General features: G+C 56.3%; 1 protein-coding gene across 6 annotated transcripts in view; it reads left to right on the top strand.

Annotated features, from left to right (window-relative positions):
* Nucleotides 1–27,599, top strand: part of SHANK3 (SH3 and multiple ankyrin repeat domains 3) — a 47,907-nt gene that overhangs the window by 7,068 nt on the left and 13,240 nt on the right. For 5 of the 6 annotated variants that reach the window (XR_008664958.1, XM_055329243.1, XM_055329245.1 and 2 more), the window contains exons 10-20: nucleotides 4,034–4,307; nucleotides 7,345–7,538; nucleotides 8,533–8,646; nucleotides 13,792–13,867; nucleotides 14,159–14,241; nucleotides 14,765–14,889; nucleotides 14,991–15,123; nucleotides 16,078–16,158; nucleotides 20,339–20,362; nucleotides 23,912–24,042; nucleotides 24,575–24,659. Coding sequence is in view for 5 of the 6 variants with exons in the window: in XM_055329243.1 (XP_055185218.1) it covers nucleotides 4,034–4,307; nucleotides 7,345–7,538; nucleotides 8,533–8,646; nucleotides 13,792–13,867; nucleotides 14,159–14,241; nucleotides 14,765–14,889; nucleotides 14,991–15,123; nucleotides 16,078–16,158; nucleotides 20,339–20,362; nucleotides 23,912–24,042; nucleotides 24,575–24,659 (1,320 nt within the window). In the remaining variant the exon portion in view is untranslated. The remainder of the gene's footprint in view (nucleotides 1–4,033; nucleotides 4,308–7,344; nucleotides 7,539–8,532; nucleotides 8,647–13,791; nucleotides 13,868–14,158; nucleotides 14,242–14,764; nucleotides 14,890–14,990; nucleotides 15,124–16,077; nucleotides 16,159–20,338; nucleotides 20,363–23,911; nucleotides 24,043–24,574; nucleotides 24,660–27,599) is intronic. The other variant, XM_055329244.1, reaches the window with a different exon arrangement.

The following is a 27,599-nucleotide window of genomic DNA, read 5'->3' as shown; positions in this document are numbered from 1 at the left end:
GTTCGACCATGGGAAAGCTGCTCAGGACCTCTGTGCCTCAGTTTCTCTTAAGTAAAATATGGTTATTTATGGTTATTTGTACATCTTTCTTTTCTCTGATCTCATGTGGGATTTGACTATGTGTCTTGACTCTGGCAGGTGACCTTGGTCCAACTGGTTGGTGGGAGGGGGGGGGGTGTCTGGTCCTGGCCAAGAGAGAGGAAGGCTCCAGCTGCTTGATGTGGACAGAGATGCTAGGCTCCTTGGGTCACCAGTTCTACAGTTTACTGTTTGGCTAAGGGTGTGCTTGCCAGGTTGGAGTTAGGCATGTCGTTGCTGAGCTGAGGTACAGAGCGGGCGTCCCTGTGTGGGCATTGGCTTTGTGGGCCACGTGCCCTAATCTGCTCAGGTTGTTGTGCATACGCTTGTGTGACATGGCCACATGTCCCTGGGCCACAGGTAATATACTCTTGAGTCTTTGCTGCTATAAGCCTTGTTATCTCTCTCGTTTACTCTCAGTAAACCCTCAAGGAGTGATTAGCATTAGTCCATTTTTATAAAGGGGGTTTAGGGCAGAGGCTGTCTTTGCACCTGTCCTTGTCACCCCTACTCCCTCTGCACGCCTTCACTCCAAGGACACTCCCTTGATGACAGTCACAAGTTGCCCTGTCTGTCCTCCCAGCTGGGGGACCTGGGTGGGTCTGCACACAGAAGAGCCGGAGGGGGTCTCTGCCCATCCATCCCCAGGAAGGGGGCCCTCGTGGGGGGTCTTGCCTTCCAGGGACAGGACCCCTGGAAGCCTGTTGGCAGCCCTCTCTAGACTGATAGGCCTGAGGCAGGGACCCTGGCCTAGGAGCAGCTACCTCTGCTTCTTCACCTCTGTTGCCTTGGGCTGACCCAGGGCCCCCAGTCGCTGTCGCCATCTCTCCCGCACGTGCTTTCAAGCAGCAGGTTCCCACGGACGTGCTGTCCCATCGTGCCCGAGGGAAAGTCTCCTCACACTGGACCCAGGGACCTTGTTGTAAATTCTGACTCAGTGGCTCTGGGTGGAGCCTGAGAGTCTGCATTTCCAATGAGTTTCAGCTACGAGGTGAGGCTGATGGTCCATGGCCCATGCTTCGCTAACAGGAATCTAGGGCTTGGCGAGTGAGGCCTTGCGGGCCCAATTCAGCCAACGATCTGCTGTTTTTTTTTTTTAATGGAGGCTTTAAAATTAAGGATTTATGTTTCATTTAGAGTTAAATTCACGTAACATAAAATTAATTACTTTAAGCTGAATAATTCAGTGGTATTTAATATATTCACAGTGTTATACATCCACATTTATTGAATTTCAAATATTTTCATCCCCCCAAAAGGAAGCCCTGCATACACGAAGTAATTATTCCACATTCTCTTCCCCTTTAGTCTCTGTCAACCCTTAACATACTTTCTCTCTATAGATTCCCCTGTTCTAGGTATTTCACATAAATAGAATCATACACTGTGTGACTCTTGGTGTCTGGCTTCTTTCACTCAGCTTGTTTTCAAGCTTCGTCTACATACATTGTAGGACGTATCACTACTTTGCTCTTTTGTATGGCTGAATAATATTCCATTGTTTGTATATATAAAATTTTGTTTATCCACATGTGCTTTAAGAGGACACTTGGGTTGTTTCTACCTTTCAGCTATTATGAATATTGCTGCTATGAACATGTGTGAAATGTATTTGTTTGAATACCTGTTTTCAGTTATTTGGGGTGTAAACTTAGGAGGGGAATTGTTGGGCCATATGATAATTTTATATTTAACTTTTTGAGAAACTGCCAAATTGTTTTTCACTATTTTACATTCCTACCCACAACGTACGAGAATTTCAAAGTCTTCAAATCTTTGCTAACACTTGTAATCATCAGTTTGGTTTATATTTCATTTTTAATTTTTTTTACTATGGCCATTCTAGTCAGTGTGAAGTAGTATCTCATTGTGGTTTTGGTTTGCCTTTCCCTAATGGCTAATGACATTGAGCATCTTTTCATGTGTTTATTGGCCATTTGTATATTTTCTTTGGCGAAATGTCAAGTCCTTTGCTTATTTTTCAATTGGTCATAGAATGAGTTAGGAAGTATTCTTCCCTCTTCTAGTTTTTGGAAGAATTTGAGAAGGATGGGTTTTAATTCTTAAGTGTTTTGGTAGAATTCACCAGTGAAGCTGTCTGGTGCTGGACTTGACTTTGTTGGGAGATTTGTGATTACTGATCCTTCTCTTTGCTTGTTACAGGTCTGTTTAGATTTTCTATTTCTTCTTGAGTCACTTTTCATAATCTCTGTTTTTCTAGAACTTTGTTCATCTCATCTAATGTATCTCATTTGTTGGCATACAGTTGTTTGCACTAATCTCTTTTAATCCTTTTTAATTCTATAAGATTGGTAACAATGCCACAGTTTCACTTCTGATTTTAGTTAGTGTCCCTCTTCTCTTTCTAAGTGAGTCTAGCTATAGGTTTGTCAGTTCTGTGGATATTTTCAAAGAACAACTTTTGTTTTTGTTGATTCTATATTTTGCTCTCTGTTTCATTTATCTTTGTCTATCCTTATTTCCTTCCTTCTGCTAGCTTTGGGTTTGGTTTGCTTCCCTTTTTCTAATTCCTTAAGAGGAGCACTTATGTTATTGATTTGAGAATTTTATTCTTTTTTTTTCTACAGATTGTTTATAGCTATGAATCTCCTTATTGGCACTGCTTTTGCTGCATCCCTTAAGTTTTGGCATATTTTTGTTTTTATTGTCTCAGGGTGTTTTCTAACTTCCTTCTGATTTGTTTTGGCACACTGGTTGTTTAAGAGTGTGTTGTTTAATTGTCACGTATTTGTGAATTTTTTAAGTTTTTGTTGTTGTTATTGTTCTTGAGTTTTAGTTTCATCCCATTGTGATTGGAAAAGATACTTTGTGTGATTTCAGTCATTTAAAAATTTATTGAGACTTGTTTTTGTGGCCTAACATATAGTCTATTCCTGGAAAATGTTGTATGTGCACTTGAGAATAATGTATATCCTGCTCTTGTTTTCTGTAGTGTTCTATATACATATCTGTTAGGTCTAATTGGTTCAAGTTTTCTATGTCCTTACTGATTGTCCCTCTCGATGTTCTACCCATTATTGAAAGTAGGGTGTTGAAGTCTTAAATACTATTATAGAACTGTCTATTTCTCCAAATGTGTTAATGTTTATTTCACATATTTTGATGCTCTGTTGTTTGGTGTATATATGTTAATAATTGTTAATATATTTGATGAATTAACACTTTTATCAACATACAATGTCCTGTGTCTCTTTTAACACTTTTTAAGTCTGTTTTGTCTGATATAAATATAGCTACTTAGCTCTCCTGGTTACTATTTACATGAAATATCTTCCTTTATTCTTTTATTTTAAACCTGCTTGTGGCTTTGGATCCAAAGTGATTCTTTTGTAAATAGCATATATATTTGGATCATGTTTTTTAATCACCATCTGCTTTTTAAATAAAGTTTTATTGGAACTCAGCCACACCCATTTGCTTATATATTGTCTGTGGCTGTTTCTGTGCTACAGCAGCAGCGTTGAATCCTTAGGACAGAGGCTATATAGCTTGCAAAGTCTGAAATAGTTACTATCTGATTCTTTACAGAAGTTTGCCAAACCGTGATCTAGAACATCCTTTACGGTTTCCCTCGTTATAGTCAACTATAGATGGTCCAGTACAGCAGTAGCCTGGTGAGATTTGTCGCATGTGGCCTGTTCTGTCTCTGCCGAAGCCTGTGAAATGGGCAGTTCCAAGAGCAGATCTGAGCATGCCCAAGACCTCATTTGCCTGACAGGAGGAGCAGCCTTCTGCCCCTGAAGCTTATGTTAGAGGCAGTTTGGGATGTGACCCCCAGTGGTAGCTTCAGTCATAAGCTAACCCAGGACTGAGGCAGTTCCTGGGATATAGGATTTTAGTTTTAAAATCTGGAAAGCAAACCAGAGTAAGTTGAGAGTAAGAGCCTTATCTGGCTGCCCAGAATCTCATCTGTACCCCCCCATTCCCACCCCAGTACCATTCAGGGAAACCCCCAGTTATGCAAAGCGGCGGCGGCTGGCTGGCCCCAGTGGCCTGGCCTCCCCTCGGCCCCTGCAGCGCTCAGCCAGTGACATCAACCTGAAGGGTGAGGTGCAACCGGCAGCTTCTCCTGGACCTTCTCTGCGAAGCCTTCCCCATCAGCTGCTGCTCCAGCGGCTGCAGGAGGAGAAAGACCGGGATCGGGATGGTGACCAAGAAAATGACATCGGTGGCCCCACAGCAGGCAGGGGCAGCCAGAGCAAGATCAGGTAGGAGGGCTCTGGGAGGCCCTGGCAGGGTCTGGGTGGGTGGGGTGGGGGCACCCAAGCAGAGGAGCCAGCATGAAGAGGCAGGGAGAGACCTAGTGGTGCCTGGCACCTCCACAATGATGGGCTGAAGCTTGGGGTGGGGGGCTCCCAGGCCACCCTGACAGGCCTCCCTGGATGGGAAGGGAAAGAAGGTGAGGCCCTGTTGGCTGGGACAGGCTCCCCTGTGCCGATCGGGTGGGAGCTGGACTTGCCCCGAGGGGAGCTCAGGGAGGACGTTGGAGGAGAGGATTTGGCCAGCGCTGTGCTTTATGGAGGTGCCTGCATTGCTAGGAGGAGGGGAAAGGCTGAGATGAGGCGGGCTGGATGGTGTGTGGTTAGGGTTAGGGAATGGAGCTTCATCTCTATGAGGGCTTGAAGCCTCTAGTGACCCCTAGCCCTGTCTCCAAGGGGGGCAGTCTCTGGCTTTCCGCAGCTCCTCCAGCCCTGTATAACAAGACTCTCTGGCTCTCTCTTTACCCCCTTACCATTAGCACTGGGACCCCGAGAACCGGGGTCATGGGAGGGACTTGGCATCCCCAGAACTTAAAGGAAGAAGCCTTGGCTAAAGCCAAGGCCCACCACTGGCCTCGGTGGGCTGGACAGTGGGGAGTGGGAGGGTGGGCTCTGCAGGTAGATGGGTGGGGTCCAGTGCAGAGCTGGCATCTGCTGACTGTGTGGCCTTGGACAGGTCGGCTAGCCACTCTGTGTCTGGGCTTCTCATCAGTAAGGTAGGGCAATACCACACAGTTGTTTCCTTTGGGCAGCCTTCTGGAACCTGAGCAAGTGAGGGGTCCCTACTGGGACCCCCTGGCCCACAACACAGTCCAGACAATGCTGGGTAAGGCACCTCTCCTTCTGGACCTTTGATGGCAGGAACTATCTTCCTACAGCTTCCCCAGAGCCAGTCACATAGAAGGTGCTCAGGAGACGTTGTTGAATGAGTTACATAAACAGCATTTTGTTTTCAAGATGACAGCTGGGCTGAGCATCATGTGTGGATCATTTCACTTAACTTTGGCCACATTTGAGACTGTGTTCCATTAACACCATTTTACGGATGAGGGTCCCAGTGTTCAGATGGGGTAAGGGACTTGTCTAAGGTCACAGAGCTAGGAAGCAGCGTAACTGGGCCCCGGTAGACCTGGTTCCCAGATTTTCTAAGCCTGAGTGTTGAGCAGAAGGCTTGGGTGCAGCAGGAACTTATAAAAGCAATTTCTTCCTCTGCCTTTGTCCCTGCTCGTGCAGCTGTGATCTGTGATGTCTCCTCTCTCCGTGTCTCTGCTCAGACTCCAAGGCTGTCTGTCCTGCTCCAAATCATCTCAGTTCTCCCCCAGAGCTTTTGCATGTCCCATGGATTTCTTAAGGCTAGGACGGCACAGGGGCTAAAAGTACAAACTTGGGGATGTTTCAGTGTCAGAAACGAAAACGTGTAGATGCCCTTGTTTTCATTTATTTTTTATGTACTCATTTATCCTTTCGGCACACACACAACTGAGACCTGCTCTGTGTGGGACGGCAGGATATTACTATTTTTCTACATTTACTAGGTGCCTAGAGTGCCAGACACGGTAGGAGCTAATGGCAGGGAGTCCTAGCAACGTCAGAACAGCACTGACCGCTGGGGCCCAGAACTAAGCAGCAGTTAGGTGGGCAGTGGTTCAGGGAAGGGGGCTCCAGCTGAGTGGCCAGGAGGGGGTTGGGGAAGTGTGGGGCACCCTGGAGGGAGATCTCTGGGGAGAGGTCGGCTGGTGGAAGGTGGTGGTGGTGAGGGTATGTGGGGGGAGGTCGCGTCTCCCCCACCCCGTCACTCCAGCGCCCCCTGTGGGTGGGGCCTGGTGTGGAGCCCCTCGCTGCCCGCCTTGGGGGGCCCAGTGTCCCGGGCATCGCTGCGGGGTCTTGGCCCAGGGACCTGTAACTTGGTACCTGGACAAATGGGTAGGAGTAGAGCAGGTGAAAGGTAGGGGAGCACCATGAGTTACGCGGGGGGCGAGGGGTGGAAGGTGCCCTCCTCCCCCAAGAGCCTGGCCGCTGCCTGAGGGTGCGCCCCCGGCTGCCTGGGTACGAGGGGCGGCGGGTGGAGCAGCGCAGGGTGCGGGACCTGGAGCCCCGGGGTCGGCACGGGGAAGGTGGTGGGCCTGGAGCCCCGGGAGCAGGTGTGGGGGTGGGGGAGGGCCGAGGCCTGAGCCGGGAGCGCCCCCTGGTTCCTGCCCCCGCCCCCTGGGGAGCCTCCCCACGCCCCCCCCCCGCCCTGCTCCCCGGGGAGCCCCCCCCGTCTCCCCCGCCCCCGGGTCCCCCAGGCCCCGCCCCCCGGCCCCTCCGCCCCCCTCCCCCTACCCCCGGGGAGCCTCCCGGTCCCCCCCTCGCCCCCCGCCCCTCCTCCCCCCCCCCCCGTCCCGTCCGCCCCGCCCCCCGGTACCCCCCGTCCCCCTTCCCCCTCCTCCCGGGGAGCCCCGCCCTCTCCCCGGTCCCCCCGCCCCCCGGTCTCCCCCGGTTCCCCGGTCTCCCCGCCCTCCGGCCCCCCGCCCCCGCCCCCCGGCCCCCCCCCCCCGGGGCCGCCGCGGTCCCCCCCGCCCCCTCCCCCCCCCCCCGGGGCCGCCGCGCCGTGGCCGGGGAGGCGCGGAGGAGGCCGGCGCCGCCGCCCGCAGAGGGAGGAGCCGGCCGCGGAGGAGGCGGGGCGCGGGGCGGGGGGCGGCCGCGGCATGGAGCGAGCCCGGCGCGCCCGGGAGCGCAGCCCCGCGGCCCCCGAGCCCTGAGCGGGCGCGGCTCGAGCGCTGGCGGGAGCGGGCCGGGCGCGGCGGCGCGGCCCATGGAGCGGCCCCGGGCCGGGCCCCCGGCGGGCGGGCGGGCGGCGGCGGGCGGCGGGCGGCGGGCGCTGCGGCGGCGGCTGCGGTGAGGCCGGCGGCGGGGCCGGGCCGCGCGCCATGGAGGCCCCGGGCGCCGGCTTCGCGTGCCCGCTGCCCCCCGGCATCGCGTCCGTCACCTACGTGTTCGTCTACAGCCCGAGCGGGCCCGGCGGCCCCGGCGCGCCCCCCGGCCCCGGCCCCGCGCCCCCCGCGCCCCACGCGCCGCCGCCGCGGGGCCCGAAGCGGAAACTTTACAGCGCGGTCCCCGGCCGCAAGTTCATCGCCGTGAAGGCGCACAGCCCGCAGGGCGAGGGCGAGATCCCGCTGCACCGCGGCGAGGCCGTCAAGGGTGAGGGGCCCGGGCGCGGGCGGGGCGGGCGGGGCGGGACTCGAACTCGGAGCCGCGGCGCTCGCGGGACGCACCTGCCCCGGGGGACTCCCTGGGTCGCCGCGAAGGGCTCCGTGTCAGGGCGCGGGCCTGCCCCGGGTCCCTCCGCATCCTCTGTCGCCCCGGGTTCCCTGTTGTCACCACCCAGGCTTCTCGCATTCTGGGGTGTTTTTGTGTCACGATGGAGGTCGCTGTCATGGGAGGACCCCGTGCCATCGGGGACCTTCCTCCCATGACGGATGTCCGGGGTCACTTCTGGGACTTCCTCGTTGGAAATCCTCGAGATGGGGCGGGGGGCCTGTCCCACTGTAGGGGACACCTGGGACCGTTATGTGGGTGGCTGCGTGTCGGGAAGGTTTCTGTCACTGACGCTTCCAGTGTTCTGAGGGGATCCTGTGCCATGACAAGCTCCTCTCCTTCTGGGGGCCTCTGTCATTTCTGGGGTCCTGTCCTCACAGGGGCCTCACGCCCATGGGAGCCTGAGGAGACAGTTGTGGGGCCAGGCCCCCCTTTGGTCCATCGTGTGGCCTAACCCCTTGGCCACAGCACAATGACCCTGAGCCTCTGGTGGTGACCCCTGGGGTGGGCCACAGAGCAAGGGTGGGTGTTGGCTCAAGAGCTGGGGGGAGAGGGCTTCGCTGGGGGGGCAGGAGCAGGACTGTGGCCCTTGCCTCTGCCTGTTGTCCCCCCTCGAGTGTGTCCATCTGTGTGTCTCTCTGTCCCCCACATGCCTATCCTATGCTGTGTCCATCTGTTCATTCCTATCTCCTGTGTGGATCCCAAAATCTTCCCAGGGAAACAACCCGGAGGCTGAAGGGAGGGAAGGGGAGAGGAGGAGAGAAAGGGTCAAGCAGGGGGGCGGTGGGCAGAGCCTGCGCCTGGGGTGGTGGTGGCTGGGGTGGGCTTCCGGAGGTCCTGCTCTGCCCTAACAGCTCTCTGGCTTCTGTCCCTCCAGTGCTCAGCATTGGGGAGGGCGGTTTCTGGGAGGGGACCGTGAAAGGCCGCACGGGCTGGTTCCCGGCCGACTGCGTGGAGGAGGTGCAGATGAGGCAGTATGACACACGGCATGGTGAGTGACCCCACGTCCCCTAAGCAGCAACCGAGGGGCACCGCCCCTTCCAGCTCCCCTGTGGTCTCGTGTGGAGCCGAATCCATGGATATTCACAGAGAAAAGAGTACTGTAAACTCAAACACACATCCGAAGTGGACACAAACTTGTGTCTACGACAGACACGCAGCACACACGCACCCTGTTCGGACCTAGGGGCACATGCTGGCGCTTCACAGCCGTAAAGACACGTGCAGCCTGCCCGTAGGACGCACATTGTGATTACGCCTCTGTGATCCCACGGGGGACTCCCAGTGACCATAACCCCCCCCCCCCCATACATAGTCCTTACAGAAATACTGAGTGTTTGGAGTGCGAGATTCCCGTGTGGCTGGCAGACGGTAAAGAGGTCAGTATGAGAAAAGAGGCGTCTTTCCAAAGTGGACAGATTGTCCAAGTGGGCAGTGCAGGGAGGCCTGGACTAGCCAAGAGGAAATGAGGCCAGTTGGGCCCAGAGGGGCTGTCGTGGGTGCCTTGGGGCCAGCATGGTCTGAGGGCAGCAGGTGGGGGACCTTGCAGCCTCAGCCTGGAGGGAGGATGTGAGGGCCAAGGCTGGGGAGCAGCTTTGCTCAGTCCTTGCTGACTAGTCTGGGCCTCCAGAAAGGACCCCTCCAGGTGTCGGGATCTGAGGTGGCTGCTCCTTTCACGGGACCCCAGGCCAGGGCTTGCTGTGTGTCTGTCACGGGTGTACCCTTGTGATGGGAGGAGGTCCCCCGACCCATGAGTGTTATTTCTGCCGTGGAGAACTGGTGTCCCAAGGGAGCCCCCTCCTGAGTGGTGGCCAGTGGTGGTTACCAGCAGCGTGTCTAGATTGGTGTGTGTGTGTGTGTGCGTGCCTCCCTCTGCATCTGGAGGGCTCGGGCCCTGGCTTGAGGGTTTCCCAAGCGGAGCCAGCCCCTGTGTGGCCTGGACCTCGGCCCTATGTGGAGCAGGGCCGAGGCCCAGGGAGGCAGAGGTGCGGTTGCTGACCTGCTCCTGATCAGGAGCCTTTACTCCCTTTCTCAACCATTTCCTGTCTTGCCCTGTCGGCCCTCCTGGTGGCTGGGAGCTTGGGAGGGACACCCACCCCCTGCTGTCTGCCCGTGGAGGGTACGTGGGCCAGTGTGTCCAGCTGGGGAGTGCTTTCTGAGGTTTGGGTCCCGGTGCCAAGTTCACGGAGGAAGGTGGGGCAGAAGGGGCCTCTGGGTCCTGTGCCCCCCATGAGCGGGTAGGGACTGGGTCCTGTGCCCTCTACGGGAGGACAGCGAAGTCTCTGGTTTGACAACTGTGCAGACCCAGAAGCGGAGTCTGAAGCTGGGAAGGAAGCTGGCAGCGGAGAACAGCAGCAAACATTGATTACATGTTTGGTGTGTGCTGGGCCCTGCGCTGGGAGTGGGGTCGCAGAGGCCGGCTCTGCGTGGAGATGAGCAGGTGTGCAGTTGCAGCAGCCACGTTGCTGTGTTCCTGCGACCACTGGGGGCCCGGAGGAGCCCCCAGGGTTGGCCCGAAGGAGTCGGAGAGCAGCCCTGTAGGACATAGGACAGCTGGGAGTCCGCGGGGTGGTCAGCTGATGGGGATGGGGGGCAGAGCCTGTTTGCTGGAACGTGGCCTGGTGTTCTAGATCCACACGTGCTGGCATCTAGCATGCTCCTAGCTGCGTCAGGGTGTCTGGAATAGTTCTAAGTGCTTTTATGTATGAGAATTCACTGCCTCGTCCCGGCAGGTCTAGGAGGTGGGGGAGATGGGGGCGGTGGTTCCTCTCTAGGAGGGCAGAGTCCCGTGTGCGCTGTGGGCAGTGGCCTGCAGGGTCCGTGACATGACCACCACACCTCGGGGGCTCTGGGTGAGTGAAAGTCGTGTGTGCACGGAGGGGTGGCGGGGCTGCTGCAGGGAGCGTGAGGCCAGTCAGGTGGCCGTGCGACCAGGTGGAGGAGCTTTGCAGCTTTTGGCAGTGCTGTGGGAGACGGCTGCCTTTTGGATTGTGCGGGGCATTTAGGATTGGGGCGAAGGCCGGGCAGGGCAGAGAAGGAGTGGAGAGGGCTGGGGTGGGCTGAAGCTCCGGAGATGGGAGAGTGCGAGGAGCAGCCTGGGGAAGGAGCTGTAGGCCTCGGGGCAGTTGCAGGGCTGCCAGACCAGGGTGGCTCTGGGGTCTGTCCCCTGAAAGAGCGTCAGGAGGCACCTGGAGGGGGCAGGTGGGCAGAGGGGGAGAGGACCAAGGGGGCTTCCTGCTGCAAAGGGGTAGGAGTAATCTCTGTCCTCAGCCAAAGACCCAGCCACCAGCTGCTCTGGGCAGATAGTCCCTGACCTGGGACCCAGGGACTGGGTTCTGCCAGAGGCTGGAGGGCAGCCCCGGAATGGGAACCTGCTTCCAACAGGCCCAGATCCAAAGGAAGATCTGTTTCTGAGACTGGAGTGGGGAGAGAGAAGGACTTAGAAGCCAAAAAAGGGGCCTCTGTGCCAGCATGTGTGGGACAGGCTGGTTCCCAGGGTCATCAGGGTGCACCTCCCTGGCACCTGTCGGGAGCAGGAGGGCAGAAAGCTGAGAAGTGAGGGGGAGCCCTGTGCGCACAGAAGGGTCTGTAAGACACCTGGAAAACCCTGGCCAGATCCTCCCTCTCCTCCCCCTCGTCCTCGCCCTCCCTCCCTCCCTCCCTCCCCCCCTTCTCCTCCCCCTCCTTCCCTGTATTTTCCAGTACTTGGAGGGTCTACTGTGTGTTTTCACTTCAGCTGGCTTTTATGTGTCTGATTAATAAAACTGGAAAGTGAATTTGTGTTATGTAATAAATATAATTTGTTTGGCAAAATCTAAAAACCGGAGGCTGATGAACTGTGGAGTCTGAGGAGGTCCTTCTGCAGGTGGGCGCTATGAACATCGTGAAGTTGGGTCAGTATGGAGAAGGGCGTGACAGAAGCAAGAAGGGGTCCAAAGGCCACCCCCCCGCCGCGCCCTGCACCGGCAGGGACAAGGCCTGGCCTGCTCTGGTCTTGGGAGCGGCAGGATGGCGGGTGCAGGTGCATGACAGGCAGTGTGTGGGAAGAGGAAAGAAGGGAGCGGATGAGCTGTTGGGAGGGTTAGGGTGATAAATCACAGGCCGTCAGAACCTAAAGGACCCTCCAAGGAGAAGTTTCCTGTTCTACGAAGAGAGGCTCAAAGGGATCTGTTGATTTACTGAGAGTCAGTCAGACTAGCGGCAGGGTCCTGGAAGCGGGGACAGTACTTTTCCTGATACCAGCGTCTTGTGATATGGGTAGGAATTCTTTCTTTTTTCCATTCAGCCATGGCTCCGTCTCCTCTTGTCCCTTGGCTTACTCACCTTTCCTTCCATCCGTCTACTCTTCTTTCAACCCACCCAGCCAGCCTCTCTTTCTGTCCATCCACCTACCCAACCATCTATCCATCTATTGATCAATACGTTAATCAAACCACCAACACAGCCATCCTGTCTCTGCCAACGCACCAGCCCACCTATCCACCCATTTACCCATCCACTACCCTTTGATCCATCCGTAGCCTCCTAACCTGTTTTCTTTCCCTCTGTCCACTTCTGTATCTCTCCTCTGATCTGATCTGTTCTACCTGTCTCTCGTTCCATCCTCCCATCTGTCCGTCCATCCATCCATCCATCTATCCATCTACTCAGCCAGTTGTCCACCTGTCTATCCTTCCAGTTAACATTTAGAGGGCCTGTTCTATGCCAGGTGCTGTACTGGGTGCTGGGGTCACAGAAATAAATGAGACGGTTGTTATCTACGAGGAGCTCACAGTCGATTGTAGGTTCCTTCTCTGATCTCATTTCTTCTGTCTCTCTCTTCCTCTGCTCCAGCTGCATAGGCTGCTTGCTGTCCCTTGAACATCCCAAGCCAGTCCTGCCATGTGGGCTTTGCCCGGTGTGCCCCTGCTGCCGGGAAGCCCTTGTCCACAGAGTCCTCAGACTGCTCCCTGCCATGCCGTGCCCCTCCTCACCTGTCCCTTCCTGATGAGCCTTCTTGTGACCATCCTAGAACTGTAGACCTTCTCCAGACCCCTGTCCTGCTTGCTTCTCTCCCAACATTTGCCAGCATTTGCCATGTTACGCATGTACCTGTTTCCTGTCTTCCTGTTCTCCCTCTTCAGATAGATGGTAAACGCCACGGGGTGGAGGCTTTGTTCTGTTCTTTGCTGTATTCTCAGAGCCTAAGACGAACAGTGCTTGGTACACAGTAGGCGCTCAGTAAATACTCGTTGAATGAATGAATGAATCTTGAGAAATGCTAGAATGATAGGGAATGGGAAAAGAGCTATGGATGAAATAGGAGGTGGTGGTCAAGCCATCTTGGGGGCCTTCCAGGGTTCTGGAGAGCTGGAAGCCAGGAGGGGCAGGAGTGAGGGCTAGGATGCTGGAGAAGAAAGTCTGGAACAGGGGACTGTGGCTACAGGTGTGGACTGGAAACTGCAAGCTTGTGGGAATTCGGTGAGGCCATGGGTAGGGCAGAAGATGGACAGCTGCCCAGCCCCGTGACCGCTGTGAAGGACTTTGAGATCAAGAGTACAGACAGGACAAGGCTCTGTGGGATGCAGTGACGTAGGGGAAGGGGACCTGGCCCTACACCTGGATCTCCTGCCCACTCAGAGGTTGGCTCTGGAGGAAGGGACCCTGGCAGGCTGAGCATCAGTGGGCTCGTGAGAGAGTTTCAGTGAGGCCAGAGTGACTTCTGTGCCAGTGTGTTTGTCTACAGCATGACACTTGCGTGTGACTGCGGTTGCATACACACACGCCTACATGAACACAGCACTTACCCATGACTGCAGGTCACACACGTGTGTGATGCACCTTCTTTGTTCAGCCTTGGGGTTTGCTGACACTCTCTGAAGATGGCCCTGGCCTGGCCCCATCTGCTGTGTGCATCCACTCAGGAGGCGCCTGAGCCGAAGCCCCTCCTCATCACAGACCCTGACCCTGAGAGGCCAGGGTTTCCAGCATGGTCCTCTCAGCCTTCTTACCTTCGGACCTTTGGGTCCCCCACATCAATACCAGGCCAGGGATGTGTGTATGTGTGTGTGGGGGGGCTGGTGACCTGCATGGTTGAGGGGCAGTTCAGGTCAGGTGGAGGATGTGGCCCTCCATCAGCTCCTGAAACTCCCTTCAGAAACCCGGGAGGACCGGACGAAGCGCCTTTTCCGCCACTACACAGTGGGCTCCTATGACAGCCTCACCTCACACAGGTACAGGTGGAGGCGGGTGTGCAGGTGGGCAAGGGCAGGCATGCATGCTGATGGGATGTCAGACATGGAGGGAGGACGTATGCTGGTTGAGGAGGCCTGGGGATGAGGAGGTCAGAGGATGGGAGGTGCTACCCAGCCCACCGCTATCTTCTGCCTTCCTGTGTGGTCTAAGGGCAGCTGGCGGGGTGGGCTGTGCCTGTGGGGTCCTGTTTAGGGCACACCCAGGGTTGGCCTCGCCTGCTGTGCTCTCTGGCAGGGCTCTCCTCACCCTTCCCTGCTTTCCTCCACCAGTGATTATGTCATTGATGACAAGGTGGCCGTCCTACAGAAACGGGACCATGAAGGCTTTGGTTTTGTGCTCCGGGGAGCCAAAGGTAATGAAGGATAGGCGGCAGCATGAGTGTGTAGGGCTGGAGTGTCAGGCCAGCGGGGCTGCACATTGCCCGGATATTGCCCGGATATTTCTGGTCTCTGCTCCTCCTCTCTGCTCTCCTTCCAGCCTCACCCCTGCTCCACTCCCTCCGTCCCTGTGGGTTTGGCCCCTGCCCCCTTGCCTTGCCATGACACGCTCCTTGGCTGGCCCCACCCCGCCTTGCCCCTCTGCTCTGACTATATTCTTGGTCTGGAATGTCTGGGTACAAGGCCGTAGTCCCTTGGCCCTGGCGGTCACCAAGACCTCTACTGGAACATGTGTAGTGGAGGGGGAGGCCTTTGTCACAGGGCCGGGGGAGGATCTGTACCCTGGGCAGCCCTGCCCGCGGCCCCCTGCTCCCAGGATGCCCTGCCTCAGGGAACCTTTGTTGAGCGTGGCGAGCCACCTGTGGGAGGTTCCTGTGTGGCAGCTGCTCCCAGCTGGGCCATGGTCCTTAATGCCCTCCCTGCACCCCTGCCCTGCAGCAGAGACCCCCATCGAGGAATTCACGCCCACGCCCGCCTTCCCTGCGCTCCAGTATCTTGAGTCGGTGGATGTGGAGGGTGTGGCCTGGAGGGCCGGGCTGCGCACAGGAGACTTCCTCATCGAGGTGAGGCTTATCCTTACCTGTGCAGTCAGGTGGGGCGCTGACCTCCGAGCCCTGAGGTGGACACACCTGGCACGTCCCCACCACGTGCCTGTCTGTCCCAGGTGAACGGGGTGAACGTGGTGAAGGTTGGCCACAAGCAGGTGGTGGCTCTGATCCGCCAGGGCGGGAACCGCCTCGTCATGAAGGTTGTGTCTGTGACAAGGAAGCCCGAAGAGGATGGGGCTCGGCGCAGAGGTGAGGGGCCAGGCTTCAGACCTCTGTGCTCAGACTGTCCCCTCTGACACCTGACTTTAGACCTTTGACCCCAGGCCCATGTTCCTCTCCCCACCCCCTGACCCTAGACTGTTGACGTCAGATGCCTCAACCTAGGCAGAGTGTCTGCCTTCAGGGCCTGGGTGCCTTGCTGACCCCCATGTCAGACTGCCAGGACGCCAGCCCCGGCCCCCAGCCTCTGACCCCTGACCCCACTTGCCCCTCCTCAGACCCCCACCCCCTCCTTCCCGGCGTCCCCCCAGCCCCTGGCGAGGAAGAGCCCTCCTTCCCGACACTGCCAGCAGCTGCCTGGAGGCCGGGGTTGCCATAGCAACTGTGAGGTTGACGCTGCCGCCGCTTATTGTCGGAGGGAAGGGGGAGGCGGCACCTGAGGGAAGAGGAAAAGCGTCTTCTCCCCGCGACGTCGCGGCACAGCCTGGGCCCGGGAGGCCCTGCCAGCCTGGGCTGCCCGGCCCCGGTCCCAGCTCGGCTGCCCACAGCCCAGTCCCCAAGGGGCAGTGGCCTCCAGGGCCTGGGGGGAGCCCCGGAGCAGAGGCCCCGCCTGCCAGGAGACCCCTCCCAGCCCCCACCTCATGGCTCTGGTGCCCCCTGGCTCAGCCCACGGAGCCTGCTGGGTGGGCACTCAGGCGTGAGCTGGCCGGCACTGTGACCCCCACTTGGGCCCTTGACCACCTGCCTCCTGAGGCCCCAGCCAGCCACCCTGGCCCCGCCGGGCCCTTGGCACCCCCTGAGCTCCCAGCGCCATGAAGAAGTTTGCATCTAGCCGCAGCCTGAACAAGATCCTGGCGCAGTGCGACTCATCCTCACGGGAGTACGAGGAGATCCAGGCGGTGGAGCGCAAGTGGCACCTGCACCTAGCCACACCGCGCTGCCTACTGCTGGACAGGAGGTCCAAGGCCTCCCTCTTCTTTGCAGCCCCACCGCCCCCCAAGAGGGCCCCCAGCACCACGTTGACTCTGCGTTCCAAGTCCATGACGGCAGAACTTGAGGAACTTGGTGAGCAGCAGGGGTGGACAGTGGGCAGACAGCCCAGGGTGGGAGGCCAGGCAGTGTCAGCTGGGGCCATAGCTAGGCAGAGACAGAAGGGAGGAAGGACAGACATATGGATAGGTCAAAGGTAAATGGGTGGGTGCTGGAGTGGTGAGGAGGGGAACGGCTCGCAGATGGCATGAGGGCTGGAGATGGGCAGGAAGCAGGACCTGGCCTACCAGTATGTTTGTGTGCATGTGCACCTGCTGCTTCTGGCTCTGCACACCTTCAGTTTGACTTTACTCATTCACTGCATCAGAGTGAGGAAGGAGCAGGGCTCCTGGGCCCTGTCCCAGCTCTGTGGGCACTAGCTGTGTGATCTTTGTGCTTATTTTTGCCTCCTTAGCCCCTGTTCACTCGTCAGCTAAGGAGGGGTTACAGTGAGCTGCTGACCTTACAGGGCTGTGTGACCATCACTAGTGTGATGATAGGACAGGCCCCCGTGAGCTACAAGAGACAAATAAGAGTGTGTCAGGGCTTTGACGGGGCATGTTGTGGGCATGATTCTGGGATGACCCCCAATAGCTTACCTGTGGGCATGTCTTGATATATGTGACCGTTAGTAGCTTCATCATAGGCATGTCCAGATAAATATGACTGTGTCCTGACATATGTGGCAGGTAACGATGGGCATGTCTCAATATACATGACTGTTGGCATGCTCTATCTTCCTGTAATTCAAACCCAGTTCTAATACCAGACTTTACTGTGGCTCTAGCCTTAGAAGCAATGCTGCCTCTGGTCCTGGGCTGAGTTCTGACATAGTCCTGGCCACAGGAACGGCCCCGATCCTGGTTCTAGACTGACCCTCAACCCTGGGTTCAGGCTTTGTTCTTCCCCAGCCATGGAAAGAACACTTACCTGTCCCCCAGAATTACTGCTGACCTTATTAATAGAGTGATCCTTGACCCTGTCCTGGCCACAGGTTGAGCCACCTCCCCCCTCCCCTCCACCCCATTCCAAGCAGGTACTCTTGACTGCAGTGTAGGAGGAGGAGGGCAGCCACCAAGATAGACCGGGCTGACAGGGTCATACTTTTCTTCCCCATAAATATTCTGAATAGAGTAAAACTCAAAAATAGATAGCTAACTCAAAACAAAGGAAGAAGAATTTCACAGGTCTCAAGAATAAAGAGAGAAATTAGTTAAGAAAGTGAGAGGAAGTTAGTGTCCGAAAAGGCTTGGGACAGTGTATAGATCCTAAGGACAGTGGTCGGGGCTCTGAAGCTTCTGCAAAGCCAAGACATGTAGCCGTGAACCCATGAGAAGTGGGAAAACTGGAACCGAGCCCAGGGACTGGCATTAACATCAAAAGAAATGGAAGTCATAGAAGAAAAAGAAAGACATAAAATAAGGTGTTTAAATACAATGTTTGGGATGCCTGGGTGGCTCAGTGGTTGAGCGTCTGCTTTCAGCTCAGGGTGTGATCCTGGAGTCCTGGGATCAAGTCCTACATCAGGCTCCTTGCATGGAACCTGCTTCTCCTCCATCTGTCTATGTCTCTGCCTCTCTCTCTGTGTTTCTCATGAATAAATAAATAAAATCTTAAAAAAATGCAATGTTTAAGGAAACTAACAACTCACAAAGGACAGGACAGTACAAAAAAAAAGAATAATCAGATTTTAAAAGGACTGTTATTGAAACAAAAAGTATAGTCCCTGAAATGAAAAAAAAAAAAATCCATGACTGAGATAAATAGTATACTAGATTCAATTGAAGAAAGAAACCGTGAATTAGAAGATCATTCTGAGGAAATTACCCAAAATGCAGCACAGAAAGTAGGGAGATGCAAACTATCAAAAGCAGAGAAGAGATAATGGAGGACAAGTGAGAATATCCGGGTCTAACGAGAATTCCAGAGGGAAAGAATGAACTGATTGGGGAAGAGGCAATATTTGTAGAGTAAATGACTAAGAATTTTCTGTAATTGAACAAGGACATGAAATTCTATTTTGAAGAGGCTCCAAGCAAGGCAATAAAAACAAATCTACATCTAGATCTGTCATAGTAAAACCTCACAACCCCACAGACAAAAGAAAATTTTTACCTACCAAAGCAGCTGGATAACTCAGAAAGGATCAATGGCTAGAATGGCAGCAGACTTCTCATCAGCAATAGTAGATGCTAGAAGACGATGGAAAAATAACCTAAAAGTCTTGAATTAAAAATGCCTTTCCACCTAGAATTCTATACCCAGCTAAACGTGCTCATTGAAGAGTGAGGCAGAGAGGCCAGTAGACCTCTGGCCTCAGGGTCACAAGGGTCCAAGGCTAGCCATGGGGAACTGATCCATTACACTGATGGAGGCTCCAAACTGATCAGTAAACCAGTACCAGTGGGTGGCTGGGTCTGGCTAGACACCAGACCAAGGCTGTAGTGGGTGGGTCCTGGGAGTCTCCTTCCAGAGGCTGTCATGTCATGTCACATAGCCATGTTCAGCTACATGTTCAGAAGGGACCCTCCGAGTTCTGCTTGAAGAGGTGCATGGGCATCTAGGGACCAGGGGACTGAGCCCCGTGGAAACAGAAGAGTGGCCTTCTGCTCTGTGGGGTGCTTCTGTGTGAAGAAACCAGTGAGTAGAAGAAGAGCCTCCTTCCTCTCTGCACTGGTCTGGGGCACTCCTGCTGCTGGGTGGCAGGATTAGTCTACACACCCTTGTCTTCCAGAGGGGCTTGCTCTTGCTGCCTCAGGTCAGCATTGTTTCCACCAGGTTTTACTCAAGCAGAGTCTGGGGGAGGACAAAGGGACAGCTTAGCACAGAGCCACCACCCATACTGCTGAATGAGGGGTCATAGCTTTTATTGAAGCTGGACCCAGACTCTCTATGTTGCTCCCTTCAGAGAAGGAGATGCCACTGCTGCCCCTGGAGGAGAGCTGTTCTGGGAAGCCAGACCACTGGCTGACTTTCTCTAGGTTTGAGGAAGTCAGGCCAGCATCAGGGTTTCCCCAGGTACCCGAGGGATCACCCCATGATCCAGCACTTGTGCTTTTGTAAGACGGAAATAAGACCTGTTGGTTCATTACCAGCATAAACATGCCAGCTCTCCGTTGCACTGTTGAGAAGTGATAGAAGCTGTTAGGGTGCTGTGGTCTATTGAGAGGATGACCTGAACATCTGGAAAGAAAGGAAGTGTGAGGCCACAGAAAAAGCAGGTGGCAAAGGTGGGAGCTCATGCCCAAGTGGCTTCTTGCTGCTCCGTGGGTGTTGGGGAGAAGTCAGGTCCTGTGGGAGGGAGAAGAGGTAAAGAGCATCCTGGTGGGGGATGGTGTGGGCAGAGACGATGCCCAGAAAATGAGGGCCTGGGGTGGCTGGCAGAAATGGGAACGAGAGGAACAGGTTGGGGTAGGAGCTCTTGTAAGTGGTGTGGCAGGAGGAGGAGGAAAGGTGGGACACTCTCCGTGCCCTTCGGCATGGGGGGGACTCCTGTGGTCACCACATGTTCATCTGCTTGAACCAGTAATATGCTGGGGCTGCAGAGACAGTGGAGACTCGGGGCAGGGAGGGCCTCGGAGGGTCTGAGCCCCTCCTGTCCATCTGCTTTCTGGAGAAGTCTGGAACTTTTGGGTCACTTTTTCTCTTGCGATGAGAATGCCGGGGCAGGTGCCATGCCCGTGTGTGGTTCTTGATTGGCTGTGGTCTGGCAAACACATGGGCCTGCCCCTTGCTGGAAACACACTACACAGAACACTCAGGGGTGATCACTGAAACTGTCAGTGGCCTCTGAACTTGGGTGTTTGGGGGGGAGGGGTTGCCTTTTTTCTGAATAGTTGATGCAACCAAGTGTATGTGGCCGTCTGCACATGTGCATGCATGTCTGTGTGTGCATGAGCTCATCCATGCATGCGTGTGAGTGGAAGTGCATGAATGTGTGTGCACGCGCTCGTATGTGCACGTGCACAAGCATATGAGCCTGCTCGTGGTGGTTTCTGCCTTGAGTTTCAAGCCACATACCAACTCGGCATTTGGGCACAGCTGCCCCTTAGGGTCTGATGGGGGGTGTAGGCCGAGCGTCGCAGGGAACCTGGGAGGTCCTGGCTGTTGGGAGGGCTGGGAAGTGGGAAATATGGGAAGTGGGAGTGGGAAGGGGCCCGGATGCTGAGGGACGAAGCCTGCCTCTTACCCCTTTGCTTTGTTTCTTGATTGCAAGCCTCCATTCGGAGAAGGAAAGGGGGTGAGTCATCTGCTGGGTCCCCAACTTTACCTGATCCCTGTACAGGGAAGTTTCCGTTCAAGTCAGGGGGGCTTAGAAGCTGGGGCTGTGCCTCCCTGTTGGCCTTGTCCCTGGGGATCTGGTGTGGGTACAGCGGAGGGAGCTGGGGAGGGATGGAGGGGGAGTTCCCAGGGGTGTGGCTCTGTGGGGATGTGAGGGCCCCAGAGGCAGCCTGGGGAGGCAGAGCAGTGCCACTTCCTGGAGCTGGGTGGGGCAAGGGTTCAGCGGGCCCAGCTGGGGGTCTGCTCAGCTCGGGCCTATGTGGTTGCTTTCTTGCTGTTTTCTGGGGGCTCCTTGTGCCTGATGCGTGGATCCCATTTCTGTGCCGACTCATTGTGGGGTCAAGCCCAGGGCTGCTGACAGTGCCTTCTGAGCAGGGGTCTGGGCCCCGTAGCATGGGAAGGGGAGCTTGGAGCCCCTCTGCCCAACATAGCCTGGGCTGCTGACCTCACCGCCCCCTGCCCCTCCAGCAGTTCCCCTGTGTCCTTCCAGGCTCCTTCCTATATGTGTCCAGCCTCCATGTGGGGGCAGAGTCTGAGGTCCTGCATCTGGTGAGGTCTCAGGATCTGGCCTTTGCCAGCCTCCTCCATGTCTCGAGTGGACAGGGGACTCTTCTTCGGCTGAATAGGAGTCAGAGCCAGATGGAAGCCTGAGGTGGCTTTGTGGTCTCAGGCACGTGTCTGTGTGCCTGGTGTCTGCTCTTCACTTTGCGGTGCCAGGGACACACTGGTACCCCGTGTCTGGGCCCTGACTCTCCAGCATGGCCTGCAACCTGACCCTCAGAGCTCTCCTGTTGCCCCTCCCCCAGTGCCAGGTGAAGTGCTCTCCAGGTATTAAAGCTAGGTACCCTCTAGGAATGCTTTCCTTTGCCCTGTGAGACAGACACACAAGCTATTTCTGGAACAGTTTGGTTGTGTCCTTAGTTCATTAGCGGGGCTCCCAGGGTGCTATGCTGTGGCCTGTGCACTTCTTTCAGTTGTAATGGAAGTGTAAGGGAAGTGACGTGATAGTGCATTGCTCCTGTGGCCCCTCATTCCTGCTCGGGCTCCAGTGGCTTCAGCATCTGTGTCCCCACCTCATGCGGGATCCTTACACCCGGTATATGTGAGGCTGACAGGAGTGTCCCTTCCCAGTGCCCCAGACCTGCTTCCTAATGGATCTTATTTTCTTTTTTAAGTGTCTAAGATAATTTATTTAAGAATTTATTTTCTAGGGGCACTTGGGTGGCTCAGTGGTTGAGCGTGACTCCGAGGTCCTGGGACCGGGTCCTGCACTGGGCTCCCTGCATGGGGCCTGCTTCTCCCTCTACCTGTGTCTCTGCCTCTCTCTCTGTGTCTCTCATGAATTTAAACAAACAAACAAAAAAAGAGAGGTATTTTCTAATAATGGTGGGGATTGTTGTCAAGCTCACCAGGTCATAGTTTGCAGAATTCTTGCTTCTTTCCCTTTTGGAAAGCATTCTTGCCGGGGCCCAGCACTGTTCTCCACGTCCAGTGGTACTTGCTCTGCTGACTTCATGTGCACACTGCTTGGTTTCACCTGGGCCTAGAGATGCGGCTTCTACACCCCACGTGCCCCACGGAAATGTTTCCTCTCCACTCATGTCTTTATGTCTGCAGTTCCTGGATAACACGGTTGTGAAGTCTGATTTCTTACTGGATCTGTGGTCTGGAGCACTTTCTCTCTCAGAGCTTCATTTCTTGGGTAAAACAAGGGCAGTATCAGCATCTTCTTTGTATGGTTTTAAGGGATGAAGGGTCATGGGAAGCTCTTCTAACCGGAAGTCACCAGGGACTGAACGAAGGGTAGTGATGGTGATTTCATCTTCCAAAGGGAAGTTGCCTGCTTCATCACCCAGACAAGAGGATGGCCCTCTCACGAGCCCTCCCCGCGGCACTGGGAGCCACGCACGGGGCCTGCGAGCTGGTCTGCAGGTGGATTTGTTGAACTCCCGTGCTCTTTGGGGCCCAAGCTGGGCGCTCGGGACACGCAGGGGAGAGGATGGGCTCTCCTGGGAGCCCGCAAGCTCTGCAGGAGCTGAGGTGTAGTGTGTCTTCGGTGCTGATGCCGAGCCAGGCGGAACTGGAGCGCTTCTTGCATGTGGGCCCGTTCTTACAGCCGTTGCTGAAGCAGCTGCCGTTTTCATGACTGCTTCATCAGATAAGGAAACTGAGTCACAGGGAAGTTAAGTCAGGACAGACTCTGTACGCCGAACGGGTCCGGCCTGGGCTGGGTGCTGGCGGCTGGAGGGGCTGACTTCTTTCCCCTGGCAGTTGCTGGGTGGGCTGCAGAGGGAGAGCCAGGGGGAGCCGGGGAGGTGTCGGCGAGGTGACGGGGCCCTGGTGACAGGCCAGGCTGGCCCCGACACAGGCCTCTGGGGTTGGCAGAGGCTCAGGGATGAGTGCAGGGTGCCGTGGGGCCACTGAGGCTCGGGAGCTGGACCCACCACCGCTGGGCTGCACAAGCTGCACCTGATGCACGACCCTCGTGCCCGCAGAGCTGCTGGTTCTCACACACGTGCTTAACAAAATTTTCAAGTCACATGGATAATCAAAAGCCCCACTTTAAAAAACATTCAACAGCTTTAATAAAAAAGCAAACAGAGCTTTTCTTTATGATGGATTTGGGAAGAAGGCTGTGTGAGGCCTCCTGGTGCCTTTGCCGGGCTCTGGCCTCGTTTGCCTCGCAGGGCTGCTGGGAGTCCCTCCAGCCCCCCACCCCCCACCCCCACCCCTCCCCCTCCAGCATCGTCCTCTCCTCCCACTTCCCACCCATCGCGGGGCTGCTTCTCTGTGGATGAAGTTTTTTGGGCCTCCTGGCCTCGATGGGAGTCATCTTTTTAGGTCCCTCACCTGGGACTGTGACTTCTGTCTTCAGCAGTATCCCGTCCATCCGTTCCGGGCTCGTTCTGTCTTCGGTGGGCACCTGCTGTACACCGGGCCTTGTCTGGGGCTTGTCCTGGGCCTGTCCTGGCCCTTGTCCTGGGCCTTGTCCCGGGCCTTGTCCTGGGCTTGTCCTGGGCCTGTCCTGGCCCTTGTCCTGGGCCTTGTCCTGGCCCTTGTCCCGGGCCTTGTCCTGGGCCTTGTCCTGGGCCTTGTCCCGGGCTTGTCCTCCAGGAACGGCTTAGCTTGTGGTGCAGCAGAGCCACAGACACATGAGAGACGCCAGGTGCTGAGGACGGGACGGGGTGAAGGGAAACAAGTTCAGGAAGCCTCTGGGCTCCAAGCATGCTGTCCCCCTTCCCCACCCCCCGGTCCTCTCCCTTGTGGCCAGTCAGGCGTGTCCTGGAGTGCAGTGGTGACCTGGACGCCCCTGAGCCTGCGGCGGCCCCGCTGGGGTGGGACTCAGAGGGGATGCGTGCTGCTTGGCTCCCAGGCTCCCCAGGCTCGGGTCCAGAAGAGGAGGTGCAGGGTGCCGGGCCCCGGGGGGAGGACACAGCAGTGGGGCCACATGGGCATGGGGCAGGTTCGGCATCCACGTGGCTGAGTGGTGCCTCCCTCGGCTGTGCAGAGAAGCTGGATGAGATCCTGGCCGCCGCCACGGAGCCGACCCTGAGGCCGGACATCGCGGACGCCGACTCAAGAGCCGCCACTGTCAAACAGCGGCCCACCAGTCGGAGGATCACCCCTGCCGAGATCAGCGTAAGTCGCCCCAGCAGCTTTGGGGCCTGGGGAGGCACTGGGTGGGGGGAGCTTGGGGGTCTGAGCTCCATGGCCCCTGCAGGCTGGCTGTGCATTTTTCTGGGGTGGGAGTCCATCACTCGGCCCCTGCTCTCCAGGGCTGGGGGTGAAGAGCCCCGTGGCTTCCCTTGCACGCAGGGCATCAAGCCCCCACAATGGCCCAAGTTTAACATCCCGCTGAGCTCTCACTCCTCATGCTGTGGGTTTCAGGAGCCCCTGCACAGCCACACCCTGCACCACCTAGAACCCCCCCAGCCCTGTGGGGGCACCTCTTGTGGCCACTCCCCCAGCCGCATCCGCAGCCACCCTACCCAGTGTTCCACGCTCCCTGCGGGCAGGGCCTGCTCACAGTCCTGGCTCAGGGCTCCGTCGGTGCCAGTGCTCCTGGGGTGGTGTATGTTTGGTCCCAGGCTCAGGAGCATGGCTGGGGCTGGGTGGAGACCTGGGGGCCCCGGTGCCCCAGAACCTCCGTATAACCCACCAACTCCCACAGTCTCTGTTTGAGCGCCAGAGCCTCCCAGGCCCAGAGAAGCTGCCTGGCTCCCTGCGGAAGGGGATTCCACGGACCAAGTCTGTAGGTACGGTGGGAACGGGGCCGGGGTGGATGTGGGGCTCGACAACCCTGTCTCCCAACCCTCTACTGGGGTTTCCAGTTTTGCCCTGAGAACTGCTCTTCCAGGTCACAGCCCAGGAATCTCCTTCTTTGTGAACATATGTGGGTCAGTCCTTCCCCCAGTCCAGAGACACTGTGCGGAAGAGACCTTGACGCTTCCTTTCTCCATTCACTGTCCCTCTGTCCAGCAAGAGACCCCTGCCCCCCATCCACCTCTCCCTGTCCAGTATGTGCCCCCTGCCCCCCCATCCACCTCTCCCTGTCCAGCGTGTGCCCCCTGCTCCCCACCCCACCTCTCCCCATCTGGCGTGAGCCCCCTGCCCTCCCATCCACCTCTCCCCATCCAGCGTGAGCCCCGTGCCCCCCCATCCACCTCTCCCTGTCTGGCGTGAGCCCCCTGCCCCCCCCCGTCTACTGCTCCCAGTCCAGCATGTGCCCCCCGCCCTGCCCCATCCACTGTTCCTCACCTCCTGTCCACCTCTACCCGTCGACCTCTCCCCATCCAGCATGTGCCTCCTGCCCCCCCATCCACCTCTCCCCATCTAGCATGTGCCCCCTGCCCCCCCATTCACCTCTCCCCATACAGCTGAGCTCCTTCACTCTCCCCATCCAGCGTGCCACCTTCCTGTACCTTTCGTGGACACCAACATCCTTCTCCCTGTGTCCTCTACTCCTACCCTGGGTGCCTCCTAGACTTCCCCTTCCCTTGAACCTGCCTGGCCGCCCCCTCCCCCCCCGTACTTCTCCATACTTCTCCATATCTCTCTTCTTCCCAGAAAGTGCCTATACCTGCTGCCTCCTGTCCCTCCCCTGCTCCTCAGCCGGGGGCAGGCTAGCTCTATCCATACCTAAAACTGACCGTGCTCTCACCCGGGGGTTCTCAGGGCACTCCTTCCGGTGGACACATGACCTCTCTTACCTCAACTAGCATTTGATATGTTTGTCTCTTCCTCCATGACAATCACCTTCCCAAGGCTTTAGGACATTTCTTGGTCCTTCCCTCAGTTCTTAGGCTTTACCTATTCAGTCTTTAATGCCCCTCCCCCCCAAACCAAATGTAGGTCCTTCTCAAGGCTGTGTCCTTAGCCTCTTTGCCTTCTCCACCTGTCTCCTTGGGACCTCATGCCCCACAGCTACTGTCACACCCCACACTTAGCCATGTCTCTTGATCCCAGACGGGGTCATCTCACAAGCCCCACCCAGTGCTTGTCACTCTAGGTATCTAATCCCCCTCCCCTGCCCACCTGTCCATCCATTCACTGACCAGTCCACTTTTCCATCTATCTACCCTTGTCCACCGCACCACATCCATCATCTGTTCACCATCATAGTAAACACCTATTTAACACTTACTGTCACACTGTGTTTTAAACACTGGTTCATTTAATACTTCAGTGACCCTGTTGAGGTGATATTACAGATGAGGAAGCAGGTAAAGAGGTAAAATGACTTCCCCAAGGTCACACAGCTGCCTCCCCTGTCTTCTGGTAAGAAGTGCTTGCTACTATTCGTTGGGCAGAGGGCCCTACCCCACCTTGGCTGGTATCACAACACATTCCCCATTTCATCCCGGGCAAGTGACTTGTCTTCACCCTAGGTTAGAATTTGGCATGCCAAATCTGCATCTTCTAGGAGCACCAGCTTTCGTGGAGTTCTTTTCTGTCTCACACACAGGCTTGTGGGTGCTCAGTAGGTGACTCTTTGCTGCCCAGTAAATGCAGTAGGGAGGAGACCCCGAATGAATGAACCCAGCACAAGGTCTGTGTCCAGTGGTGGGGGTCTTTGGAAAGCAGACCTACACATGATAGCGATGCTCATGACCTCAGCCACCATGCTGGGATGCTTCTAGGTGCACAGCCCTGTGCTGTAGGCTTTAAATGGCTCTAGCTCTGGCAGTCCCACAGTGGGGGCCAGCATTTCTCCTGAGATTAGGAAATGGACATGCCAAAAGGTCAAGGAATGTCAGATGGTAACTGCTAATGCTAGAGCTCAAGCTTCAGCGTTTACTTGAGAGCCCCCCCCACCTTTGCTGTGCCGGGGGTGCAGGAGCTGTCATGCAGGACGAGGGGCCTGAGCAAGACCGCCTTGGTGGCTAAAGGAGGGGTGGCTGGGAACAGGCAATCTGTATTGTAGTGAGTCCGTAAAAATGTGACCAAGCACAGGGTGAAGCCAGGTGTAGATTCCCAAGGCCCTTTACCGGAGACCCATGTGTATGTCAGCACTGGGGCCATCCATCCACTCTCCTCAGATGGCACTAACACTGCAGCCTTACCGCACACACCGACTGCACAGGTATCCACATTGTGTCCACAGGGCCACTAGGGAGGACTTGCCAGGTTCTAGCCAGGCAGCAGGACAGCGCGAGCCCTGAGCATCCCAGCCCTGCTCTTGCACAGGCCCTAACTCTTGCACACTGAGGCAGGCAGAGTGTGTCATGTTTTAAGTCTGTCTTGCTCATGAGAAAATTGAGTTTCAGAGGGGCCCGGGGCTTGGCCCAGAGGCAGTGGGACTGAAACATGTATTAGGTGCTTAGTCTACAAGTCCATTTTAGTTCTTCCTCCTTCCTCCACACCCAGCCACTAAGCTTACGGCAGTGACAAGCAGTGTCTCCCAGTCAGTCCACTTAGGTTTCTGGGATGGAGCCTCTCAGGGCTTGTCTTTTCACAAAGCACCTCCTCCCCTGGGCACCAGCTCTCTTTCTGCCAGATGCATGGCTCAGCTGGCCACAGTCCCGCTGTCCCTTTGAGCACAGCCAGTGCATCACTCCCACTCTGGGAGAGCGTCCCCCTAATTTCTGACCGCCTCCCTTCCTGCCCTCTCTGGTTGCCACTGGGGCACACCTGCTGGTTCCACTGTTGTGATGTGGCCCTGCTCGGTCTTGGATGGAAGCCCTGCACCAGCCACC

The sequence above is a fragment of the Nyctereutes procyonoides genome, unplaced genomic scaffold (genome assembly GCF_905146905.1).
Source record: "Nyctereutes procyonoides isolate TBG_1078 unplaced genomic scaffold, NYPRO_anot_genome, whole genome shotgun sequence".
NCBI lineage: Eukaryota > Metazoa > Chordata > Mammalia > Carnivora > Canidae > Nyctereutes > Nyctereutes procyonoides.
The sequence above is the reverse complement of the archived record's forward strand: the minus strand, read 5'-3'. Positions and strand labels throughout refer to the sequence as shown.